Raw genomic sequence first — 26,273 nt, 5'->3', positions numbered from 1 at the left:
TTACTATGGCTGCTGCCAGGCCAGCTGTGCCCTCCCATGTTGTTCAAAATTCACAGAGGGAAAAAAAGCTAAGCATGAGTCTTGTGAATAACATGTTGGTGCCATATTGTAACATTTGAGAAGCAAGAGGCAACTGCAATCCAGTGAAGTTTAAGAGTGTTGTTCACTTGTTGGAAATTATGTGGATCTTGAAGGGTGATCATGTTTGCCCAGATAAATTACAAAGAATCAGCCACCTTGTGGGGTGTATTTGAGCTAAGAGTCTTCTAGTATTATTTATTTTATGTTTGGACATTCTCCATATATATATAAGAAAGTCCCCTCACCGTAAAATCAACGCCCAGGCCAAACCGTTGGACCTAGAGACACCAAATTCAGGGAGAGAGCTCCCACCATGGTGTAGGTGCTCACTAAGAAGGGATTTTTAGAAATGCAACCCCTAAGTGGGTCAAAAGGGGGAAAATGTGCTCCCCCCATTGACTGCCTGTCAGGTGTAGGAGAGAAGGTGGGATGGCTTCTAACACACTCCCCCCACCTCCTACACCAAACAGGCAGTTGTCTGTCTGGTGCAGCCCCACCTCCACAGTAGCTTCTAATACTCCTCCCCCTTCTCCTTCCTACACAGGACAGGGAGCCTGCCCCAGCAGTAATGCCTTAGTGATCCTGCCAGCACTGCCTCCACAGTGGCTTCTAATACTCTTCCCCGCTCCCCCTCCTACACTGGAGCTGGGATGCTTACAGCCGCCAAGGGCCAGTGTATGAATGTTTATAGGGAGATAGTAAAGGACATTTCTAGGAGCCGTTTTGATGTGTGCCTCCCTCAGGAACCTGAAGAAATGTCCACCACATCACCACTCCCTCACATCAACTCCCCCTCACACCTCTTACTGCCCCTAAGAAAGCTCCTGGCAAACGTTGAGCCAGATACACCAATGCTACGAGGAGGCAACTTAGGAATGCAGCAAAGACATTTGCACATAGTATTCCTGCATTGCACTGAGCTGCACAGGCCAAGTACCAGCAAGGTCACCCTGAGGTGCTGAGAACAACACAGTCTCCATATGAGCAAAACAATCCAGGAACACAAGTAGACAGGCCATCACTTTCGTGGAAGGTAGCAGGAGCTGACTTAACAGACGACTGCTTCTTAAATGGACAGTTCTGTGGCCTGCTCCAGAGTGAGCTGATCAAGCAGCCTGGTGATCCTGGCACCTGAGGGCAGAACCACCAATGTGGTCTAGAGAGTGGTCCTTCAGGAGAGAGAGAAAAAAGTACATATGTCTCACTTCATTTCTTACACTACAATCTTCTCTGTTAAAATTCCTACAACAAATGTCATATTTCAAATTTCACATCATCAGTATTATAACTGGATTTACAGAACTTAAATACCATAGCGAAGCACGGGTAGCAGGCTAGTTTGTAATATAGTACATTGGATTTCAAGTATAAATTCAGTACTTTAAAGATTCACCTATCTAAAAATGCCTTGTTTTCCAGAGGGTGGCATCGCCTTGCTATATACTCACTGTAAGAGTCATACGAATGCGAAATGTCCACCAACAAGACCATTGTGAGTATTTGATTTGTCATTGTGCTTTCTCATCACTCTAAAATTATGTCTGAATAATAATAGTAACTGACCCTTTAGATAGCCATTTCAAGGTTGCTTTCCGTGGTTGCCAACAGCCTGGAGAGGAAAAAAATGTCCTGCCCCTTTAACAGAGGCTTAATGTGTGGAAATGGGCTTAATGTGTGGAAACAGTTGAAGCTGCTAATGGCATGGAGGTAAATAAGCCTCTGTTAAAAATACAGGACATTTTTTTCACCCAGGTGGTCAGCAACCCTATTGCTTTTTTAAGGGAGCTAGTGTGGCAGAGTGTTGAACTAGGACTGGGGAAAGTCAGGCTCAAACTCCTGCTCTCCATGAAACAAACTGGGTGGCCTTGGGCCAGTCACTCTCTCTCAGTTATTGAGCCAAAATTGCCCATTACTAAGACTTACGCAAGAGGGGAAACTGTGCATTATTATTTACTATCCTAAGTCTATAAGCAGGTACAGAAGAATAATTTGAATGAGATTTATGTTTAGCAATTATATCTTACAATGGGAGTTTTGTGCTTCCCACACTCATGCGTGCCCTTTTCTCCTTGTGACCAGGGTGTATGAACAGAAGGGGCTGCAGCTTTCCCTTCCATGCTGTTTTCTTCTCCTCAAAACACGCCATAGTTGCTAGGCTTGGCATGGCAACCAGGAGGAGGCTGGGGAAGCAGATAAATGGGGGTGGCTGTCAGTGACAGCGTGACATCGCTTTCAGGGAAATCCAAAAGTGTCACCACATCTCTCCAGGAATTCCAAAAAAATGGTATGGTCAAAACAAAGTTTTTGGCAATTTCTAGAGAAGCGTGACATCACTTCCAGGTTTTTCCTGGAAGTGATGTCACACTTTCTCTGATGGCATTTAATTTTTCTCTCCTGCTAGCAGCTGGATGGCTCACTGGCAATGTCCGCAGGCAAATGGCAACCCTACATGGAACTATTATTTGTTCTACTGCAAAACTTATCTGCAGCCATGATTTTGCAAACACAGCCAATAGTAGCACCACAAGGTTTAAGGACAGAAGGTTTAAGGAGCAGAAAACATTGTGGACAATGTGAAATTAAGAGTAAAAGCAGAGTTGCAATTCACCTCTCAGGAACCAGGAATAAAAATGACTTTGATGCTATTTTTGGCAGTGGATGTGATTCTGTAAGTGTGTAAATTGGGAGTAATCATGTTAGTCCTGCCTATGTAGTTCCCTAATGGCACACTAATGCATCATCTTTCTCTAACATTCAAGAAAAGGGAACGTTTCCCATCTGAGCAGATTATATTTACCATATATTTACATATCTAATTAAGGAAAAGGCATATTTGGGAGTCTAGCATGCTAGCATTTAGCATGCTAAGTATTTAGCAATCCATTTAAAATTCTGATGTGCTGAATGCTGGCAAAATAAGATTGTGATGGTTTGTTTTATAAAGAGACTGCAAGTTATACCTTAAAGTTTTGGTTTCAACATCATACCAAACCATTACTTGGACTTAAACACCTGAAACCCAACCCCAAATCAGTGTGCAACAATGTATGCAGATGTTGTGGTTCGAAGCCCTGCAGAGACCATCCAAAAGCTAAACTCAAAAGCGTGCAATTATGCATGTAGACATGGTGGCTCAAAGCCCCCCCAGATATATGTAGATGTGGTGATGTGGTGACTTGAAGCCCCAAGTCCAACTCTGATAGCCAAAGACCAAAGTGTGCAATGACATATGTAGATGTGGTGGCTTGAAGCCCTGAGATGTATGTAGACGTGCTGGCTCGAAGCCCTGAGACATATGTAGATGTGGTGGGTCAAAGCCCTGAGATGTATGTAGACATGGTAGCTTGACACCCAAACCCCATATGGTGCAACAATGTATGTAGACATGGTGGCTCAAAGCCCTGAGTCCAACCCTGACACCCAAAACCCAAAGCACGCCCAAAATGCTCACACACCCCACCAGGACTGAAACACACAGCCAGTATTTTGAGGAAAGATGGAAAGGCAGACACCCCCAGAGTTTTGATGGGGGCTCCTCAAAGAACCCCCACAGCAGGTGAGAGGGTATAAGGGTACTCAACCGAGGAACCCACTAGCTAAGACTTATACACACAGGTGCTGTAGAGCACACCCACCAACAGAGTGTATTATTCTACTCTGCAACTGGGTGTGGAGTGCACCCATCCATCATGGTGAATTCTTCTACTCCAAGGATAAATGGAAACACATGTGAAGCTGGCAGGACCACCCCTCATGTCTAAAAAGACAGAAGGACAGGAAGGCATCCCAGGCATCCCCAGAGTTTTGACACGGGCTCCCTAAAATAACCCCATGGTAGCTTGGCAGAACACCCAGCCAGACAACACAAGGAAGGGAAGTGTGCCCACATTGTGCCCCCCCCCCAGGCTAAAACACACAGGTCCAGAGCATATCACATCATCACCCTGGGTATATTCTTCTTTCTGCAACGAATGGGAACCCCCCCCCCCAAGTCTCCAAAAGTGGATTCCGAAAGACAGAGTGTGGAAATGTTTCCAAACGGTGGCCTGGAAATGGGGCTCCACATTTGGAGAAAGTGGGAGGCACAGCTGTTGTCACAGCCCTGAGTCCACCAGAGACCCAAATACAAACCAGCGTGCAGCACCATATGTAGACATGGTGGCTCAAAGCCATGAGAACTATATAGACATAGTGGTTCAAAGCCCTGAGTCCATCCCTGACAGCCAACCCCCAAAGCCTGTAATGACATGTAGATGTGGTGACATGAAACCCTGAGTCCAGCCCTGATACCCAAACCGTGTCCACAGTACTCACAGCCCCCAGCCCCCAGGGCTGAATCACACAGCCAGTGTTCAAAGGACAGACGGAAAGGCAGACACTCCCAGAGTTTTGAAAGGGGCTCCTCAAAGTACCCCCACAGCAGCTGAGTAGGTATAAGGTTACTAAGCTGAATAACCCACTACCTAAGGCTTACACACACAGGTGCTACACAGCACACCCACCAACAGGGCTGTATTATTCTACTCTGCAACTGGGTTCAGAGTGCACCCAGTTATCGGAGTGAATTCTTATACAAGAATAAATGGAAACATATGTGTAGCTGGCAGGGCCACTCCTCAAGTCTAAAAAAACAGATTATGAAGGACAGATGGAAAGGCAGACAAACCATCTCCAGACATTCAACAGGGACTCCCAGAAATAACCCCACAGCTGCTTTGTGGGCACCCCAGCCAGACACCACAAGGAACGGAAGCATGCCCACAAAGCTCCCAGGTACTCTCAGGCCCCAACACATAGATCCTCTGATCATAGTCCACCAGATGAAATTTCTGGTTCTTCACCATTAGTGGAACATATTGTATGGATAAGAGATTGCCTGTTGTGAGTTGTATAAATGCAATGGAAAGGGGGAGTCAAACAGGGGCTTGCTTGTACAGTCAGATGTTTGTTCACGTGGATGTTTGCTGAGGTAGATGTTGACTCATGAGTCATGAGGTAGGTGGTTCATGAGGTAAGTGTTTTCTCAAAAGGTAGATGTTACTTGGGTTGGGTGTGGGGTCAGCCTACCTCCACCCGGCAGAGGCAGCCATTCTCCCACCTAAGTGCCAAGATCCACAGGCTGCATGTCAGATTACCCAGAGAGGAGGAGGAATGGGGGGGGGGGACATCAGTAGGTCTGGATGTTACTTCACTAGGTCCAGAGCAGGGTGGCCCAGCAGAGGAAGTTTGACCTTCAGAAAAGACAATTCATCCACCCTGGTCGGGTTCAGGTGGGAGTGGTGGGGGCTGAGAAGGTCTCCCAGGTGGAAGAACACTTGCTCACTCCAGATGCTGGTGGGAGGGCAGGAGAGGAGATTCAGGACACACAAGAAAGGTTGGCCCAGATGACGGCCTTGTGTGACCAGTATTTGAAGGGACTGGTGGAGATGGATTCATGGGACTCAATGAGGTACTCCCTCACCATCACCTCTGTTGAATCCTCTTCCATGGTGCACCTGGCCTCCCTGCCACTGCTGCTGACCTCCCACTTCACTACCGACAACCACTAGTGGGGCTTCTGCCTGGTTGGGCTCTTGGAGACAGAGGTACTGGTCTACATCTCATCCTCCTCCTTTCCCCCAGATTCCTCCACCTGCTGTCTCCTGGCCTGAAGCCTCTGTATTTCCATGTCATGAGCTCTGCATTCTAGAGAGCAATGCTGCCCTTAATTTGTGGGTCAGAGATACAGGCCAGCTTGTACTCCCATTCTTTGCAGAGAGGATGCAGCCTGGTGGTGATGCCCACCTGCAACCTCCTTGCCAAGGCCCAGACCTGTGGGAAGACAACCATCTCCTTGGGACCTGACTGCAGTGTGAAGGCCAACACACAGTCCAGCCCTCAAATCAGGGGGATGACTTCACCCAGGCTGGCTGTATTGGTGCAGAGCATGTCAGTGATGTCCTGGAAGGGCTTGAAGACATACATCATTTGGGAGAGGGTCAGCCAGTTGTTTGAGCTGATGCTGAGCTCCTCTTCCCTGTGCAGGATGGTCATGGAAGAGATGACATTCTGCACCACGCTCTTCTGCTCCACCAAATGTGTTATCATGGTGTAGGTGGAGTTCCAGGGGGTGGGTAGGTCCTGGATGAGCAGATGTTCAGGCTCATCCCCCCCCCCCGCCTCTCACACAGGAGATGGGCAGACTTGATGCTGCACAAGAAGTGAGCAGCCAAGCCCTGGCAGGTCTCAAGCAGGGACCGCAGCTGAAGGGTGGCAGCATTCCAGATAGCCCTCACAGTGTTCCCCAGCCCCAGAGCATCCTTTACTATAAGGTAAAGCATGTATGCCAGACAGATGATGCCCTTGAGGTGTGCAGCCTTCACCACTGCCAGCCTGTTGGCACCGGCATCTGTGACCATGTAGCCATGGACAATATTGCTGCTGCTCATCCACTCCCTCAGGCTCCTCTGTATCGTGGAGTGATGTGTGCCACTATGAGGTCTGCATTCATCTGCTGCACATGGAGCAGAACCACTTTGTAACCAGGTGGCAGGACTGCCCCCTCCTGGAATCTGGGCCCAACAGTCCAGGCAGTGAGATCCTCCGGTTGCCACCAGTGGGCAGTGAGGGAGAGGTAATGATGCTGCTAGCTGCTCCAGAGGTCTGTAGTGAAGTGGACAGTTTAGCCTGGCACTCTGGAGAGCTCACCCTTCACCAGCGCAACTGCAGAGCAGTCCATGGCAGGCAAATTATGGCCTCGTGCATAAAACACCTATCTGGACTTCTATAAGTGTAGGTAACCCAATGAGTGACACAACCATGTACATTTCTATGTCTGAATTGTTCTTGAAAATGAAAGGACTGAAAAATCTTAATGGCCCATATTGCCCTAGAACAAACTAACTAACTAACCCTCTAACCAACAACCAACCAACCAACCAACCAGGGCTATTGAGGTATTAATAATAAAACCACAAAATCAAATCAAAGGAAAGAAGATGAAAGTCAAGTATGCCTAGTATGCCTGGGGCTCAAATGTACATTGCTTTTGATAATTTGCCAAGGTTCAAACAGCAAGTAATTTGGCTGGTTTAGAATGATCGTTTTAAATGAGATTAAAAATTTCAACAAGAAAATAGAGGAACTATACTGTTTCCAAGAATGGCTGGCAGTAAATTAAATACTTGCCTGTCATTCATAATAAGTGAGCTCATTTAATTGTTCACTTTTGGATTGCAGCAATAAGACATTTGTATATTGTGTCAAACACTTTTATTTTCACACCTGCTGCCTTAATAAGAATCAACTGCAACTGGCAGAAACAATTAGGCACCAGTATAATTTTATAGATAATTCCCACTGCATTGCAAATATATTCATGTGAGGAAATTGTAGTAATTAAGCAGGCACAGAGTTGCATTTCCTTCCAGCATTCCATATGTAAAATATCTGTGGAGACATAGCAGGTTGTATCCTACCAGCTTTTCTGATAGCCCAAGACGGAGGAGTGGCCAATCTAGCCCAGTTCCTCATCACACTGTGGCCCTTGTCCCACATGGCTCTTTTCTATATAGGCCCCACAACTTCCAGCATAGTCTTTTCAGGGGTCCAAAAGGGGTCATTTCTCCCTCTTGTGGCAGTGGCTATTTCACCCCCTAGTCTTTTTTTCTTAGTAAAGAATCAAACTGACGCATGCTGCAGCTTACTACTGTTATACTTTCAGGCTCATTTATTCATTTAATGGGAGCACTTTACAGAATATGAAAGCAGCATAATGCCTAGCTGGCAGGCTTACATTTGACAGAGGAAAACAAGTGGTGTGTGTGTGAGAGAGAGAGAACTCTGGAATGATTCAGAAAAGTCACTCCACAGGAGAGGCTTAAACAGAGTAACAAAGTATGTATTTAGTGTAATTTTTATCCCACTTTATCCATCAAAGGAGCTTAGAAAAATACAATACAATTCAAAGACATTGAATTAAAAAACAAATGGTGCACATAACATCCTGGGCTGGTAGCCATCGGGGTAGTCCATCGAGGCCAAAGTCACAGGATGCAACTCATGTGTCAAGAGCCAAGATCCTCTAGACCTTTGCCCTTCAGCTTGCATCCAAGAGCTTGCACTGCTGGCCACACCCAGGCTTTAAACACCTGCAGCAGGAGATAGAGAAACATGTTGCCCAGATCTTAACAAGCTGGTAGTGACCTTCCTACAATTCCCCCTCCTGCTAGAGTTGCCATCTCTGTGTTGGGAAAAACTTGGAGATTTGAGGGCAGAGTCTGAGAAGGTTGGGGTTTGGCATGGGAAGGGAGCTCCGTGTGTGTGGGGGGGGGGATTGATGCCGGGGTCCACCCTCAGGAGCGGCCATTTTCTCGGGGGGAACTGACCTTTGTAGTCTAGAGATCAGTTGTCATTCTGGGAGAACTCCAGCTCCACCTGGAGGGTGGCAACCCTAACTTCTGCTGAGAGTTACATGAGATGCTATTCCAGGTAAGTGGTGTAGCATGACAAAAGAAAAAGAGGGCAACACTGATGACGTTTTCTGTAAGACGAGAAAGAAGGGCTACAAGGCAATGTGAGGCAGGAGATATATCTGTAATTGCAACCGATGAAGGACTGTACAGTGTGCTGTTGGAGTGTCAGAGTGACTGACAGACAAAGCAGATCCAGCCTGTGGCATACATGTATAGCTGCAATGAAACCTGTATAGAAGCTTTTGGTGGGGAGGAACAGCATAGACCAATGACACCAACCCACCAGCACAGGCTGGTAGAGGGCTCTCTCAAAGCTGAACATAAGCCCTTGTTGCTAGCCATACAGCAGCCTAGTAGTGTGTGTCAGGCATGTCCAAAACTTTACAGTTAGGGTAGAGAGCAGAGCAGATAACCTCAGAAGCTTGAAGTTGACTGAGGAGTGCTGGACAGCACCAGGAGTGAATGGAGTAATGTACACAGAGGATGTGGATGTGAATGGCTTTCCTGGTGCTTAGGTATAAGGTTGATACATGTAGCATCTAGGAATATAAACTCTCTAGAATTACTTTGTGCAGTACAGTGTTTTAGATTATTGATCCCCATTGGATAGCCTGGGATTGCCACCAATGTTCCTGAATGGAAAAATGAAGGGGGGGGGGAAACAGGAAACTATTTGACTAACTAGCGAAGTGCTGACTTAATCAGTAGGTACATCACTGCCATGCACCCTGGAGTTGTCTGTAACACAAACTTTCTTATGTTTCTGGGTTTGGAAATATTTACCTGTGGACCCACAAAGAACAACCCTCTCTTTTTTGGAAACTGAAACCAAAAGCACCTTTTCTTGAAAGAAAAGATCCAGTCCCAGCTTTCGTCTGCCTCCGTGAGGCTTTAGAAGACTCTAGGAAGCATCACCTTAATGTCTGCAGTTAAGCATGTAATCTAAAGCTGCCATCTCTGTTGTGGAAAAATGCTTGGCTTGGAACCTCCCTGCTTGGCCCCACTACTATGGCAGCCATTTTGTGGTGGTTCGTCTTACTATCCTTTCACAAAATTCCAAAATGGCCTGCAGGCTCAACAAAGTTGGAGACCTCTGCTTTTCATATTCATGCAGCATTCCGTAAGCAGACGTTATACAGCAGTTTCCAGGAGCGTTAAACTCATTGCCCATTGACTTCAATAGACCTAGAAGGGTTAGCCTCATAACTGAAATAGTAAGAACTAGAGGCATTACTTGAAAATGCCTTACTACTTTCATGAGACCTACAACCTATGTAACTATTTTATTCCACCTTTTGGGGAGCATGCTAGTTTAAGATACAGAGATGCCAAAATATGGGAATAATAATATAACAGTAGAATACTTTATAGAACAGCTGCTGAGATAATGTATCATAGCATAAACATTCATGGGCTTGAGCCTACTTCATGAAATAATTGACAAATTGCTCTGAAAGCTTGACATTTTGCATATTTAAGTATTTTCTCTATCTTTCTGTTTAATTAATTTGAGAATAACAAGGAATAACAGAAAATGTCCCTTCATTTTTTCTGCTTAACTGTAGTAATCTGTCTGTCATGACAGCCAAACTATGTGTTACATAGGAAGGCAATGAGCAGATTTCCCGTAATTTCATTTTTACTGAAATGCAAATGCAGGGGGATTGGAGCCATGGCCCTGGAGGAGAGAATATTTAACTCTGTTCCCATGGCATTTTCCCCTAATCTAAACCACTTCCTCCAAAGCTGTTGCTAGCCCTGCTGGAGAAGAAAGATGAGATATCGACTATGAGCTCCTTTGGGTGTAGGGGGTATGTGTGATATTAAAAAATGGCACCAAGGTAAAGATTCAAACACTCTCATTCCCCAGCACCACTGTTCCAATCACATTTGGAATTTCCTGTAGCTGCTATTAAGTAATAATAAAAATGTCTGCAGTCCAATCAGGGATTGTCTGCATGCTTGTATGCTTGTAAAGACTTTGAGTCCTTAGACTGAGAAGCTGTTAGGGACTGGGGGCCACATTTTAAAATATGTTAATAGACCTGAACCAAATGATTCACATCAAAGCCACAGTTGCTATTAAAATATCCACATGATGTATAAGGCTGCCATCTGGACAGGGAGATGTGTTGGGTCCCTTTAATAGAGATTTAATGTGTGGAAATAGGTAGCCTATTTCCTATTTTTATGGCATGAGATTAAATAACAGTATCTGATAATTGTTTGTTGTTCAAACTAACATCAAAGGGACAGCTAGAAGGACTGGTTTAAAAGTTGGATCCAGGGGTGCAGCTGTTTTGGTCTGAAGCAGTAGAACAAAAATTGAATCCAGTGGCACCTTTAAGACCAACAAAGTTTTTGCATCTGTTAAAATAACTTCATTATTTTGTATGCTATCGAACTTATGTGAACAAACTGTTACCTTCCATTTCAATGTATCTGAGGAAGTGTGTGTTTGCACATGAAAGCTTATACCTTGAATAAAACTTTGTGGGTCTTAAAGGTACTACTGGACTCAAACTTTGGTTTAAAAGTTGGCAGTCTTAATGAGGTGCTTTTTAAAGGAAATTCCTATCCCATATCCAAGGATGTTTATAAGGTTTAGGGTATGTTTTGGTTTTGACAAAGATGGTTTCAGGAGAATTTCTAATGTTGGAAGGTTCTTGGAGTTGTAGATCCATGAGACTACTTCCAGTTCTATTTTATATTAACCTCAACATCTGCCTGGCATTATGATTGGTCAGAATCCTTTTTGAAGAGATTTGAATCAGTAGTTTAAAGAATTGATTAAGGAAGGAATCTGAAATGCCAGGCCACAAATTCTTTCCAAAGAAGAGTGTGTACCTAGAAGAAATGGGAGGATTGCTCGGTCAACCCTGTGCTCCAGAATTCCTTCTAGGTGTGTGGGCATAGTGGACTCATGCAGATATCAGCAATCAATGGAATTCTGCAACTCAGTGAGTGAGTAGTTTGGAAGGTAGTGAGTAGTTTGGAAGGAGTAAGACACTGAATTATTGGGATTACACATTTCTCTTATATCAGAAACTGAAAATTTGGAAGACATCTGGGAAAAAACATTGGAGGGGGAAAAGGTCCTGTTAAAATGGTTGTTGCATCAATAACAGGATGGGGTTTTAGTTTTATGATTCTACTTTTTATTGGTTGTGTTTGGTAGATCTTTATATAATTTGTTTTGCAATGGCATTTTAAGTTGTGAAAGGTCATTACATTGATGCTTGTAAACAGTATTGGAGGCCCCTGTCCTGGCTAGCCCAAGCAAGCCTGATCTTGGAAGCTAAGCAGGGCCAACCCTAGCAAGTACCTGGATGGGAGACCTCCTTCGAATACCAGGACTGGGAGGAAGGGACAGGCTGCATCATGCCACTTCTACCATGCCCCAGTAGGGGTTGCCAGAAGTCGCCATGACTTCCAGGCATGCACAAACATGCACACTCGCACACAAATTTTTTTTAAAAGAGTACTGGAGCATTCAGCATTTCTGGGACGACATGTGACATCATATCTGGAAAGTGTTGAGAAATGGCTTTTGCTTTGCAGCTGGAAATAGATCTGAATTAATAGACACAGAATATGATTAAGAGTACCAGATTACTATGCAAAAATTTATGCAGATTACAGTATCTTTTTCCATTGAGTTCCATTAATACAGGAATTGTTGGGGCAACTCAGGAATTGTTTGTCTCATAACTGAATGAAATTGCAACACTGCTTTTGCTATGACACCACAATAACAAAATGTTGTATTATATTGCAACATTGTTGTGTTTTTTCTTTTTATGTTCAGGATGGTTAACTATCTTGCCAAAGCAAAAGTGCACACTTATAAATAGAAATTAAATTTAACATGAAAAACACTATTAGAAGAACCCTGCTATGACATATTGCTCACACATGTTATGGCAACATGTTATGCTGATCAACATTCAGTTACATGACAGCTTCATGGGCCTTTAAAGGATGGGGTTAAAGAAATTACTCACCCCAGCTGAGTATTCCTCCATGACACTCACCACAACATGAAAAAGATGCACCTAATTCTGAAATATTTTTCAGGATTTAAATGACAAATGGATACTTGCTGCTACCTGATGAGCCATGCCGTTCTTTCATGTCATGCCTGTCAAAGCTGCAGCAATACCTTCTTCACCAGAAAAACCTGATCAGGCTATTGTGCTATATATAAACTGATTGATATGTTAATAACAATGTTGTATGCCCTCAGCCAAAGTCTGTCATTTAAGAGGTTATCAGGACATCTGTATCCTGTTTAGCAAGATGAGGCCTTCAGAACAATCAGATAGACATGTGATAGATTCAGGTGGGTAGCCGCGTCAGTCAGAAGCAATAGGACAAAGTTTGTTCTAGACATGTGGTAACAACCATCTGATTTATTTATCTCATATTTATACCATTCATACATAAAATGTGTGTAGGTATGCTAGAGGTCTAATTTTTAATGTCCAAAAAAGAGACACAAGACAAGGAAGTTGAACCCTCCTGCTCCCACCTCCCTACAGAACACACCCCATGAACTTTCCTCCCAGTTTGGCTCACTTTTGCTATTGGAAGAGAGCTGAGAGCAGAAAAGAAGCTTGGATTTGGACTTCAGTGTGGAGAGAGACTTCATTTTATGCTAAAATTTATATTCCCCCATACATATACTTTACATCAGTGGAGTAGACATATGATTAAAGTAGCAGCTTTCAAAGATGGAAGGCAGCTGGATCAGTGAAATTCTCAACATAGTCATTCTCTACACCATTGTGCAATGTGGGAATGCTGTCAGGGAGAAAGAAGGCACCATATAAGAAACCTGAATAGGGGACAAGGAGGATGATATACCTGATGCAAAGGAATCTCTACAAAACCTATTGATGCTGGGAAGGCAATGAGAGAGAGAAGAAGTTCAATGCCACTATGGCTGTTCGAGACCCACCGCGGCCGGGGTGAGCTCCCGGCCCTAGTCCTAGCTCCCACCCACCCAGCGGTTCGAAAGCAGTAAAAATATAGCAAGTAGATAAATGGGAACCTGCCCTTAGGTGGCAGGGGGCACCCTCCTCCGTGTGAGGTGTGTGGGAGGAGCAATCGGCAGCGGCAGCAGCGGAGTGGTGAAATAGCGAAGCAACAGAGCGGCGGCGAGGTTGGCGAGGCGAGGCGATCCCTGGTGGCCAGTGAGTGGAACATCGAGTGCGAGACCTAACGACGGAGGCGGAGTCACGGAGGAATGCAGTGACATGGAGGCGCAGGCACGGCGGAGCCGGAAATGGATGTTGGCCGGGCTGTGGCTTACACAGGCCGCGCGCCAAAGAGAACAACAAGCTGGAGGACCTGCCCCTGCCCATGGACACCGGAGATGGGACACCGAGCCCAAAGACCGTCTGGAGGAAGAATGCTGGAGCCGGAGAACAACAGCCCTGCCACCTGGGTGCTGGTAGGCAGCCCCACCCCTGTATACTATGTGGCCTTAGATAGGGAATTGTATTTGAAACTGCCTGTAAACCGCTAAGAGACCCTTCGGGGTCAAAGTGGTAAATAAATCGAATGTATAAATAAAAAAATAAAAATAAATAAAAGAAGTTGATCTGGAAATGGTATGTAAGGCTGTAAGATTTGGAAAGAAGGCCAGTTCCACCACCTTGACTAGTAGGGGGGGGCACTGAATGAAAAGACAGGAAGGATGTCAGGATTTGGATAGCAGGTTCTGTTGAGGGCAAGGAAATAGTGGGGAAGGAAGAGGTCATGGAGCATAGCAACTTTTTATACATGAGGAAGTTGCAATTGCAGAGGAAACAGGAGAAGAAAAGGTGGGGCAGCTATTGGGGATGGGATGAATGGGAGGCTGTAATAATGCTTGAACCAATCATATAAAGGCTGAAAAGGGGCAGGGTGGTGGATAAATTGGAAAGAGGAATCAGGAAGAGAAATGGGATAGGAATAGGATGGACATATCACAAAGTTTAGTTCATCAGGTGAAGCAGCTGATTACACATGGGAACTAAAGAAGGAATGCCCTTAATAGCCACTCTGCCTGACCTGGCAACTGACTGATGAAGTCAGAGCAGTAGGAATCAAAACATAATTAATTGGGCAGCTGTTATGGGCAAGAGGTTTATAAAGTCAAAATAGCAGCCACACCCGTTAGTTCCAAGCAGAAGCCAGATTTTAGTGGAATCCAGGTGGGTGCAGAAAGCAGAGCATGTCCTGACTTGCAAAACAGTGGCCACACCCTTGAGATCAAAGCAACAACTTGCTTTTAGTGGGATGCAAGTGACACACCTAGGTAGAAATACCTTAATTCCTTGGTTGGCAAGGGCTAATAAAGCCAGAGCAGGAGGCACACCTAACATAGCAGTAAATTCTCAATGGGATCTAGGTGGATGCAGAAAGCAGAGCACATATAGCAACTGCTTCGCTCCTTGACTGGCAGAATACTCTCAATTTCCCAGTCAGTGTCGTGGGTTTGCCTCCCACTGAATTATTCTCAGATGCCACACCACACAGGGGAACAGGGCACCCCCAGGGGCAACATGAAGGGGGACCTGGAGGGCTGCCCTAAATGGGGGATTCCCCCCTTGCATATGCAGATCTTGACAAGCACATATAGCAACTGCTTCGCTCCTTGACTGGCAGAATACTCTCAATTTCCCAGTCAGTGTCGTGGGTTTGCCTCCCACTGAATTATTCTCAGATGCCACACCACACAGGGGAACAGGGCACCCCCAGGGGCAACATGAAGGGGGACCTGGAGGGCTGCCATAAATGGGGGATTCCCCCCCTTGCATATGCAGATCTTCTCAACATGACGCAATCCACAGGTTTTAGAAAGCACCATCTACAAAAGAGGCACCTTTGACTCCCTTTTTTCCTTCTTTCCTTTGCCTTTGTTGATCTGGAATTGAACCTAGTCTGCTATCTCTCCCTCTGACGTAACAGTGCAAGGCAGCATACATGTGCATACAAGAATTGATTCAGAGACAGCATGGATCATCCCCTTCATCTTTTTGGGCAGCCCCATTATCAATCATCAACACCGGCATGGCACCAGCACCACTAGTCAGCATCCTATAGCCATTCTGAAGAGAAGAAATTAGTAAATAAGTACCAGATCCAATTCAAGGTTATGATATTAACTTTTAAAGCCCTACGCAACCAGGGACCAATGTAGGGGAATTTTAGGGGTCCAGACCTAACCAGAGATCCCTAACCCTAACCAGAGATCCCCACACCATTAGGGTTCTTTTCTATGGGTGGGTGAAGTCTGGCCAAGGAACTCAGGCCTCCAAAGGGAGAGAAACACAGAGAGAACAGTTGCCATGAACCAGAAATATTTATTCTTCAAACCATACACAAGTAAATTCAATAGCATATATTCAGTACTAATACCCGTATAGCATATAGAAAATCCCAGTACCAATACCCATATAGCATATAGAAAATCCCAGTACTGGTCCAATTGCTTTGGGACATGGGAGTTTATGTGGGGAGAGGGTCCTGAAGCTACCCTGAACATTTGGAACCTCTCCCTCAAACACCCTTTCCCCCAGAGTCACTAACAGCACCGTGGGGGAAAAGTAACTTTCCCCCCACCATAGATCACAAGGGAGGGGATGGGTCAACCTGTTTGGGGGCCTGTAGAATTGGATCCCCTGGTCCAATATTCTTGAACCTTGGTGGATATCTTGGGGAGAGGCTCCAGCAGCTACCCTGTAAGTTTGGAGCCTCTCCCTCAAACCCCCTCCCCTCCAGCCCCCAGAATATACCCTATGTTTTAGCCATTGACTTCAATGGCCCATAGGATATAATAGGGCTGAAATTGACATTCAGCTGGCGAAAGACTCCCGTGTTACGCCAACTGCTTTATCTACAGCAGTGGCTAACTAAATTTAACGTGAATCCTGGCCAGCTATACCAAGGTCGTGTCTGAACCCAGAGTTCCAGTAATGGAGACCACACGGGTGTTTTTCCAAAACAAATAATCTTTTTACTAAGCAATATCAAAGTCACATACACACAAAATAATCAGTCTCATAATAGCATACGTTCAAGTTCCTTTAGAGTTACATAAAGATATTAAGATAGTTTCTTATTTACTTGGAGGTAGGTAGGTGTCTATTTCGGTTCATACTTGCCTGTTCTAGAAGTCTTGTCTGTTGCAAGGTAAAATTGGAGGGTAAGGAATAGTTCTAGGGGTAGTTACTAATTCACACTGCTAGAACCAGCCAGCTAGTGTGGGGATATCTTTGGCTGCGCATCCCAAAGAGATCCGGTAAAGACAAAGAGTTTTAAAGCAGGAAAGAGGGGGGGTAGTAGAATGTGGCCAGCCAATAGACTTGAAGCATGGTCCTTGCGTTGATAGTAGAATGTGGCTAGCCCAGGACCTAAAGCATGGTATTTGCGTTTTATAGTTGAATTTCCAGGTGGGTGGCACCTTGCCAAACTGCAATCCCACCTACTTACAAGTCCATCCCATGACCTCCCTCATTGGTGCATGTAGAAAAGGGGCAGGTATTCTATGGGTGGGGCGATATTTGAAACTCTACACTCTATCTCATGGAATACCATCTGGCCAGGTGTGAAGTCTAAGCTTCAGGACATCTCTTTGTTGTGCAGATAACTCTTGGCTTCACCAAGCATACAAGGCACCATCAACAAGAAACTGCAATTCAAATAAAGATCAGGTCCGTGTGAAACATAACATCTAGTCTCCTCAGCAATGGGGGAATTTCTCCTTCTTGGTTGTTTCCTCTGCTCACAATGGCTAACATGTGCTTCTTCTTCCCATGATGCTTTGAGCTGAATGTGTGCAAGCTACATTAACATAAAGTGCAGGCAAGTGTTGCCTATGTGGAGGCTCTCACAGTAGGTGATGCAAACAGCTTCCTTTGGCCCATGGTATACAGATATGTGTGCACAGTCCTTGTGTTGTGTGTGTAGCAGATATAAAACCATAAATTAGTCCATTTCTCAACACCCGAAACTGACATGCAGGAGTCTTACTGCTGGCCGAAATTGATTGTCGGATTTGGCCGAATCTGAATCAGCCGATTTTTTTTTTTTTTGCACACCCCTACTCACAATATGCCAATGCTTTTCATTAGCTTTTTAAAAATGGACATAGCTTAATAAGAATAGTCTAAAGAACATGTAGTACATCTATTCTCACAATGCAATTTGCTCTCAAACAATAACTTGGAGCCATTTAAACCCATGTTTTCTGCTCTCTGGGGAAAACCACAGGGAGCAGCAAGCAGTAGTGGTTTAAATGGCCTGGAGCCATTTAAAACCTTTCTAATCCCCACAAATGGTTCTGAGCCATTTAAACCTAACAGCTGAGTGATAGGGAGCTACCCTGCTTTTTGCTCTTCACAAACCATCAGGAGCCACCACAAATTGTGCCAAAATTCATGGTAGTTTTTCCCGGGTTCTTCAGTTCATGAACTTTGGCTCATAAACTTCAAACAGGCCAAAATTCATGACAAACTTTAGTTTGTCAGCCAGTTTGTACCTACCCCTAAAAAAACCTGGAATTGGCTGCTGCTTCCACCAGACTGAATGCTGACTCTAGTCTACCATGCATGTCTTCTGTACATAAATTTACAAAATATTCTATATTTTTCCCCTCAGTAAGTGAAACTGATTGCTATGTAACCTTGTGGCTGCCTACTGCCTCATCTGAAAAGGTTCGAACTAAAACAGTTGCCAACTCCAAAGATCCAGTGTGGAATGAAACATTCTACTTCAGGATCCAGAGTCAGGTTAAGGTAAGGTAAAATGTGGTTTTTAGCTGGGTTCTGCTAGATGAAGCCAAGAAACAAGCTTGAGGCCTTTACTAATGATTTCCTCTTTTTTGGTGAACACTTTGCCTTTCCCTATCACTCTGTGCTGTTTTTTCTGATGGGCAGTAACTGTTTCCAAGGGTTCACTGGAGAGATATTTCCCACCTCTGCTACTAGAGATCCTTTAAACTGTTTGTCAGAGAGGGAACCCAAGATCTTTGGCAAGCAAGCCAATTGCCTGCCAATATGTTTTTTTAATCTTGTCTTATCTGTTTTTATATGTTTTATATTTGGCACATGGTGCCCTAAACTGTGAGCCGCCCTGAGCCCGTTCGTGGGGAGGGCGGGATAGAAATATAATGAAATAAATAAATAAATTTACCACTGATAGTTTAACCCTTTTGCATATCATGGCAGTCAGATATCTTCCTCTGAGATGAAAAGTTGGGCAAAATGGCTTTTGATTCACTTACAACTATGTAATGGTATGCTTCTATAATGTGTTTATATTTCAGAATGTCTTGGAACTGGCTGTGTGTGATGAAGACATTATTCGAGATGATACGTACCGTGTCATCCATTTTGACATTGCTGAAGTGCCTCTTGGAGAGTCAGTTTTTAAGACATTTGAATTGAATCCACAGGTGATCATGTATAGTTAGCCATTGTGCTAACACATGTTAATGTTCATGCATCCTATTGTTGTTTTTCTATTAAAAAGAAGATCTTAATATTAAAGTGAGGGACTTGGACAGATCATTTCTACATAGATACTTGTTCCCATTGTAATGTCTGATTATCTACAGTGCAATCCTAAGTAGAGTTACACCCTTCAAAGCCCACTGATTTTTATAGAATTAGAAGGGTATAGCTATTCTTAGGATAGCACTGCTAGCCTAGGGTGGGGAATCTGATGGACTTGTTCTACTCTGCACATAGCAGCATAGTGCCAGAGATGAATTTTGCCACACAAAGCTGACCTCCCCTCCTCTAAAATAATGCTGGCACACTACTAAGCACTAAGGGCTTCCCAGTTATGGAGTATAATGGACTTGAGCCATAGCATTAAAAAGATGCATTGTTAGTATGTCAAATATCTCTCAATTTTTTTAAAAAAAACAATTTCCTTCCCTTTTAAATAAAACAATGTTTCTATTAAATATTTACTTAAAATGTTTATATACTGTTTCACCAATGTAATATTCACAAAGTGATTCAAAACAGTAATTAATACCATGTAAACAGGTTAAAGTTTACAATAAATCAAATTAAACCAGCAAGCATGATAATATAAAACGGCACAACAAACCATGAAAAGCAGATAGGTGATGGAGAAAAAGTCTAAAATTCAGATGTTTTTTTTAAAAGCCAAAAAACAAACAGAGTGGTAACTGGCTTATAGCCACCTTATATTGAAAAGTCCAAAAGTAGGGTTGGCAAATCCATCTTGGGAAACTCTTGGAGATTTGGGGGCAGTGATTTCAAAGGACAGAATTTGTGGAGGAGAGGGAGCTCAGCATAGTGATAATGTCATAGATTTTATTCTCCAAAGCATCCATTTCCTCCAGAGGAGCTGATTTCTGTAACCTGGAGATCAGTTGTAGTTCTTAGAGAAGTCGAGGATACAACTAGAGGTTGCTAACACTATTTAAAAGCCATAAATGCAGCAGTTTTTAAAAATTAAGAAAATATCAGTAATAAAATGCTTCACTATCAGTAGATAATGCAAAGGGTTTGGCCCAGTGTCTAATACTCAACAAACTGGCTGACAGGTGAACTTCCATGGGAAAGAGATGTAAGGTCTTGGCACCAAAACAGAAAGGACCCTGTTCTCTGACTGTATAGGCACACCTATCGGGGGGCAGGAACTGCAAGCAATTTTTTTTCACTCGTTGTAATTGAAATTTGACTCAAGACCAAATATAATTGCCTCAGGGACCACAGGGTTCCCAACTCCAATTTCGGAAATTCCTGGAGATTTGGTATTTCTTCAAAAAGTCCTGTGCTTTCAATATGGAATTTATTTTGTATCTCTGACCTTCAAATGAGAAAAAGAGGTCTTCTGGGATCCGACATCTATAAGAGATCTCATTGGCTTTCAATACTGATAAGAGGGAATCATATTCTTTCCTCTTTTGTCTCATCCACTATGGTACATCTTTCAAATTTTTAATCAGATTTCCTTTTATAGTCAGTTCTTTATCTCATTCTCCTCAACACAGCATCTTGGACTGCTCTTTAAGTGAACTTCACAGGAACCAATCTTGGTAATTTGTTCTTTCTAGCGTAGCTTGAATTTTCTCTGTAGATAAAATCTATCTTTCTTTGAAGATCATCAGTTTTAACCTCCATTTCTGGTGCAAGTGATTGTACTAATAAAAGGGTCAAATATTCTTCCTTATCCTCCGGGATATTCTGGAACCTCAGCATATACGCTGCTCTGTGCATTTCCAGCTTGTTCCTTCTGTCATCTGACAGCTGTTGTGTTTCTGCTAACTTTTTTGCTTTCTGTTGAATCTTTTCTGTTTTATTTCAGTTTTTTTATAGTCTTCACTAGTTTGGTGGTTTCTTGTTTGTTTTCCTTAAGTTGATTTTGAAAATCCTCCATTTTATCATTTATGTCCTTAATCTCAGTTGTTATCTGGGTTAGGCTGTTCTGTAATTGGCTCAACCCATCTAAAAAAGTTGCTTGCAAACTTGCTTGGAGCTCTTTTAAAGAGTCTTGTGATAGCATCACTCCCACTGATTTGGTTTTACCCAGAGAAGGGGTAGGGGAGGGAAAAGTGCCTTTTTCTTGTCTGGCTTGCTAGATTTGCTCATTTTCCTGTATTTATTCTACTATAATTTTATCTTAAGGAAAACAACTATTTTAGCATTTCATTTTACTTATCAATATTTTTAAAACTGTATAAAACCTATATAGCAATACTCTCCAATCCCAAATGTATCTACAAATCAAGTCTTCATTACCATATTCGTCCTACAGTCAAGCAATACAGTCCCCCTACTTTTAATTCCCAGTCAGATATCTAGCAAATAACCACTTTCAGTCTCACAGCAAACTTCCTCCAACTCACAGTCTTTAGATCCACAGAAAAAGGATGCTTCTTTACTCTGACATTACAGAGCTATTCCAAATACAAACAAAAATTTCTTCCACCCAGTCCTCTGGCCACGCCTCAGTATTAAAATGCCTGTGCTTCTCTTCACTCTGACATTACAGAGCTAATCCAAATATGGGCAAGCTTCACACAGTGTCAAAAGTAAAGCAATAGAGAGAACACCCACATCACTTCTGCCCCACAAATGATCCGTAATTCTCAAAGTGTGTCTCGAAATGGGACCACATCCAGCCTGTGCTGAAAGAGCTGCACTGGCTGCCTATAGCATTCCGGATTCGCTTCAAAGTGCTGGTGCTCACCTTTAAAGCACTACATGGCCAGGGTCTGGCATACCTGAGGGACCGCCTTTCCCCATACAGGCCCCAAAGAGCACTTCGGTCGGGGTCACAACACCGTTTAATGACCCCAGGCCCTAAAGAGGCCAGGCTTGCTGCCACAAGGGCCAGGTCATTTTTGGTGGCGGCTCCTATCTGGTGGAATGAGCTCCCAGAGGAGATCAGGGCCCTGCGGGACTTATTACAGTTCCGCAGGGCCTGTAAGACGGAGCTCTTCCGCCAGGCTTTCAAATAGGAGCTGCCACCGCCACCACACCACCACCAACGGGTGCCTGCAAAGCAGCACAGCTGGGCCAGGCTGATTGGCCATGTGACCATCGGGGCCATAGCATCCCCTCTTAGACTCAGTATGCTGTGCAACAGGGAGTGTGTACGTTTAGTCGCAATGGATCCTTGGGCATTGTCCATTGTATTTAACTGTTTTATAATGTTTTATCCATTTTTATCGCACTGTGTGCCTGACTGTGTAACCATGGTGTGTATCACACCTGTGTACTGTGAGCCGCCCTGAGCCCGCGTGCGGGGAGGGTGAGAGATAAATGCAATTAAATAAATAAATAAATAAAGTCAGACAAAACAAATTATATTGTAGTCCTCTTTAAGCAAAATGACTCTGAGTATTGAAACCACTTTATATATAATTAGTTCTCGCCTCTCTCTCTGGACTCTTTATCTTTAAACTTAATCCAGCAACTCTGGGGAGTATCTCACTTCTTCCCTTTTGCTTCTATATCAATTTAGTCCCCTTCAGGGAAGCTGTAATATTGGAGAGGGCTCTCACTCCAAGCCAAGTCACTTCCTAACCAGGAAGGCAGATGCTGTCCCTCCCTCTCCAATTAAAGTGAAAGCTGCTTTTTCAGAAGGGGAGGAATTTTCAATCTCTCACCCCCCCCCCTTCCTCCCAAAGTCTGGCAATTCTGATTTAGATTTTCAAGTAGATCTCTCAGTTCAGGTTTTCTTTAATCAGGAATCAAACTTACTCATTTGGAAAGTCCGGAGACAAAGTTCTTTAAAACAGCATTGTCTCAACTGCTCGCTCCTCTTTCTCTCAGGCATTCACAGCTAAGTGGTCAGATGGCTCCCTCAACGGTCTGCGCTACCGGGCTGATGATGAAAGCTCAATCCCCACAGCCGCTGCCTAGGGAGAGCTTCCATGTCACGTCCTCTGCTTTGGTGACCCTTCTCCTAGGATCTCCTTAGATCCTGGTTTCCCCCCGGGACCTGCAAACTGGGCAGTTCGACTCCTCTTCAGGAGCAGCACTCCAAGGAGAGACCAAAAGTGCTGTGCCAAAGCAGTGCCAAGGAGGACAGAGTTTGGGGTGGGGAGGGAGCTCAGTGGGGATGTGATGCTGCTCTAGGACTTCCATTTCTCTATGGTATACCATCAAGTCTGTCCTCCAAAGCTGCCATTTCCTCCGGGCCCCACACCTTGAAGTTCATAACACTATTTATATTAGGAAAAAACAACTTGTTAAACATGAAATTCTTTAGAAGCAACAAACATTTCAAAACAGTTGATATGATCTAGCAAAAATTATTAACTTTTAAATTGCATTTACTTTAGTCCTTTACAGTGCAATCCTATGAGGTGTTATATCCTAAGTCAATTGAAATCAGTGGATTTACATTGGTGTAACTCTTTTTTGGATTGCACTGTAACTTTTCTATTGATGTAAATGGGACTTAAAGGTACATAATTTTGACTGAATTGTGGCAAATATTTTAAGGCATTTCAATATTATAAAAGAAAAATCTATTTGCTACTTTAATGTCCATGAAAGATTTAAGAGATGCATTGTTGATATTCCATTTTCATTTAATCTTTACAAGTCAAGAGAGAGAAACCACTGCTGAGCCAGTGGAGTGAACCATTATAGAATCATTGTTTCATTTATGTTCCATCTTAATTTGCAGAAACATGAGGAACTGGAGATTGAATTTACACTGGAGAATATGTGAGTAATCCAGTTCTGTAGAGATTAATTCTTCTTATTATTTTGAGACTTAGAATAATTAAACCATAGAGTTGGAAGGGACCTCCAGGACTATCTAGTCGAACCCCCTGCACAATGCAGTAAATTCATATATATATATATATGAATTTACTCCCCACCCCCACCTCCCAGTGACTGCTGTTCCATGCCCAGAAGATGACAAAAAAACTCTCCAGGATCTCCACCCAAACTGGCCTGGAGAAAAACTGCTTCCTGACCCCAAAGTAGCAATCAGCCTTTCCCTGGGCATGTAAGAAAGGGCCACAAGAACTAAGCACTAATGCAGCCCTTCTTGCCCTCCCTCTCATGATCTGCCTAAGATCACGGAATCAGCATTGGGGACAGATGGCCATCTAGCCTCTGTTTGAAAATCTCCAAAGAAGGAGAGTGTGTAGTGTGGTGCAGTTGTTATCATGTTAGACTAGAATCTGGATAACCCAGGTACAAATCCCCACTTTGCCATGAATACTTGCTGGCTTATCCTGAGCCACTCTTGCAGTCTCAACCTAACCTACCTCCCAGAACTGTTGTGAGAATAAAATAGAGGAGAGAATAATATAAGTTGTTTTGGTTCTCCATTGGGTAGAAAGGTGGGGCATAAATTATGTAAATAAATAAATAAATTATGAAGTTTGTAATTAATAAAAATTGCAGCTGACAGACTAACAAATCAACCATGAGCTCTATTTTAGTCACTTGCTGTCTCTGAAAATAGAAACTCAAGATCCAGTAATTCAAATCAGCAATCTTTAGCTACACCCTGTGTATTAGCTAGCAAGTGATTAGTAAGACAGAGTTTTCCTTTATTTCAACACCTGTGTGAGTAGTTGTTTAGAACCAGCTTAGGGTACTTCCAGATGTCAGTTTTTCCAGTAATGGTTGCCACAAACCTGAAACCAAAACAGGAATTCATGTGAGTACCTGTCATCATCATAAGGTAGGCAGCAATGGTTGCTGGTTAGGGATGTGCACGAACCAGGAAAATGTGGTTTGGTTCATGATTTGTGGCATGCCCAGTTCACAAACCATGAACAATCAGAAAACCTTTAAGGGCTTAATGTACCAGTTTTGTTCATTAGGTTCGTGATGTGGTAGAATGCCCCACCCCCATGTGCTAGAAACAACCAACTCAGAGGAGATCTCCAACTGACTCTCCTCCACCTGTTTGCCAAGTTTGGTAAGGATTTGATTTACAGGGTCCAGGTGATGGCCCCTCAAAGAAGGTGCCCCAACCCTCCATTGTTTCCAATGGAGGAAAAAAACAGCAACTCCCCCCAAGGGCAATAGAAGCCCAGCAGAACAGAATCAAAGTCCCAAACAATCTCTGAAGAAGAAACTGAAGGTGGAGGGCATTTTTGCAAGCCCCAGTCCCCAAAGTGGAATGATGGCCCCTGGGACTAGGAGAAGTGTTCTGGGACCCAGAAAACTTCTGCTCCTTCCAGGGGCTTTCATTCCACTCTGGGGGCTGTCATTCCAGCTCCAGAACACTTCTGTTACTCCCAGGAGTTGTCATTCCACTCTTTAAGCTGCTATTCCAGCCCTTGAACACTTCTGCTACTCCCAGAAGCTGTGCAAAACACAAGAGACCGCTGGCTGAAATCTCTCCCTTATATATATAAAGCCGTAGTGGGGCCCAACGTTCCAATTCACACCAACAGTGTTTGGAGGCTTGAACTGTCAGTCAGAAGATGCTGGCTGGGTTGCCTGCTGCTTTGTGTAGTACCGCCCACGTCAGCCCTGGCCAGAATGTTCAGCTCAGTCTGCTCTGGGCCTCTGACAGGAGAGGACCATCTGCAGACTGAGCACAGGGACAGGGCTTCTACAGCTGGGCCGCTTCAGCCCACTCTTCTCTGATTGGGCCAGCGTTTCAAGGTCATTTGCATATGGAAGCTGATTGGACTTCATTCCAAACCTCAAACTCCCTCCCCCCTCCGCAAGACAGTTGGCATTGTCAATTGCATATGGGACCTGCTGTATTCTGAGGTAAAATACGTCCTCACTCACATCACTTTCCCTTCAAAAGAAACAAACCCAATAACACAATCATGCCACACCACAAAAAAGACAGATCACACCACAAGCAGAATACCACAAGGCAAAAAATGATAGGAAAAGGTGCCAGCAGTCACCCCATTACTGCCACAGATATGTACCTGAGAGCGCTTCAGAGGATGGTGTGCAGGTCCCAGGTTCATGTTTTAAAAGCTGCCTGGGGGATTATGGACCATTCACACACTTTCAACCTTAACATACCTCATAGGGTAGTTGTGCGGATCATACGGGGGAGAGGAGAATGATGTCAGCTGCTTTGGTTCCCACTGCAGGGAAATACTGCCCTTTCCCTAGGCAGAGGCTGGGGGGAGGATGTAAACCTGAAGACAGGCAGGCAGATAAAGGTAGGCTGATGGTTGCCTGGAAAGGACATAGGGTTGCCAACTCCAGGTTGGAAACTTCCAGGATATTTTAGGGATGAAGCCTGCTGATGGTG

General features: G+C 44.0%; 1 protein-coding gene across 1 annotated transcript in view; it reads left to right on the top strand.

Annotated features, from left to right (window-relative positions):
* The first annotated feature begins 1,545 nt into the window (after window positions 1–1,545).
* Window positions 1,546–26,273, top strand: part of LOC107119840 (cytosolic phospholipase A2 epsilon-like) — a 62,149-nt gene continuing 37,421 nt past the window's right edge. The window contains exons 1-4 of the mRNA XM_015422454.1: window positions 1,546–1,573; window positions 18,183–18,319; window positions 18,850–18,978; window positions 23,706–23,746. Coding sequence (XP_015277940.1) covers window positions 1,546–1,573; window positions 18,183–18,319; window positions 18,850–18,978; window positions 23,706–23,746 — 335 coding nt within the window. The remainder of the gene's footprint in view (window positions 1,574–18,182; window positions 18,320–18,849; window positions 18,979–23,705; window positions 23,747–26,273) is intronic.

Source organism: Gekko japonicus, unplaced genomic scaffold, assembly GCF_001447785.1.
Source record: "Gekko japonicus isolate JY-2015 unplaced genomic scaffold, Gekko_japonicus_V1.1 scaffold1214, whole genome shotgun sequence".
NCBI lineage: Eukaryota > Metazoa > Chordata > Lepidosauria > Squamata > Gekkonidae > Gekko > Gekko japonicus.
The sequence above is the reverse complement of the archived record's forward strand: the minus strand, read 5'-3'. Positions and strand labels throughout refer to the sequence as shown.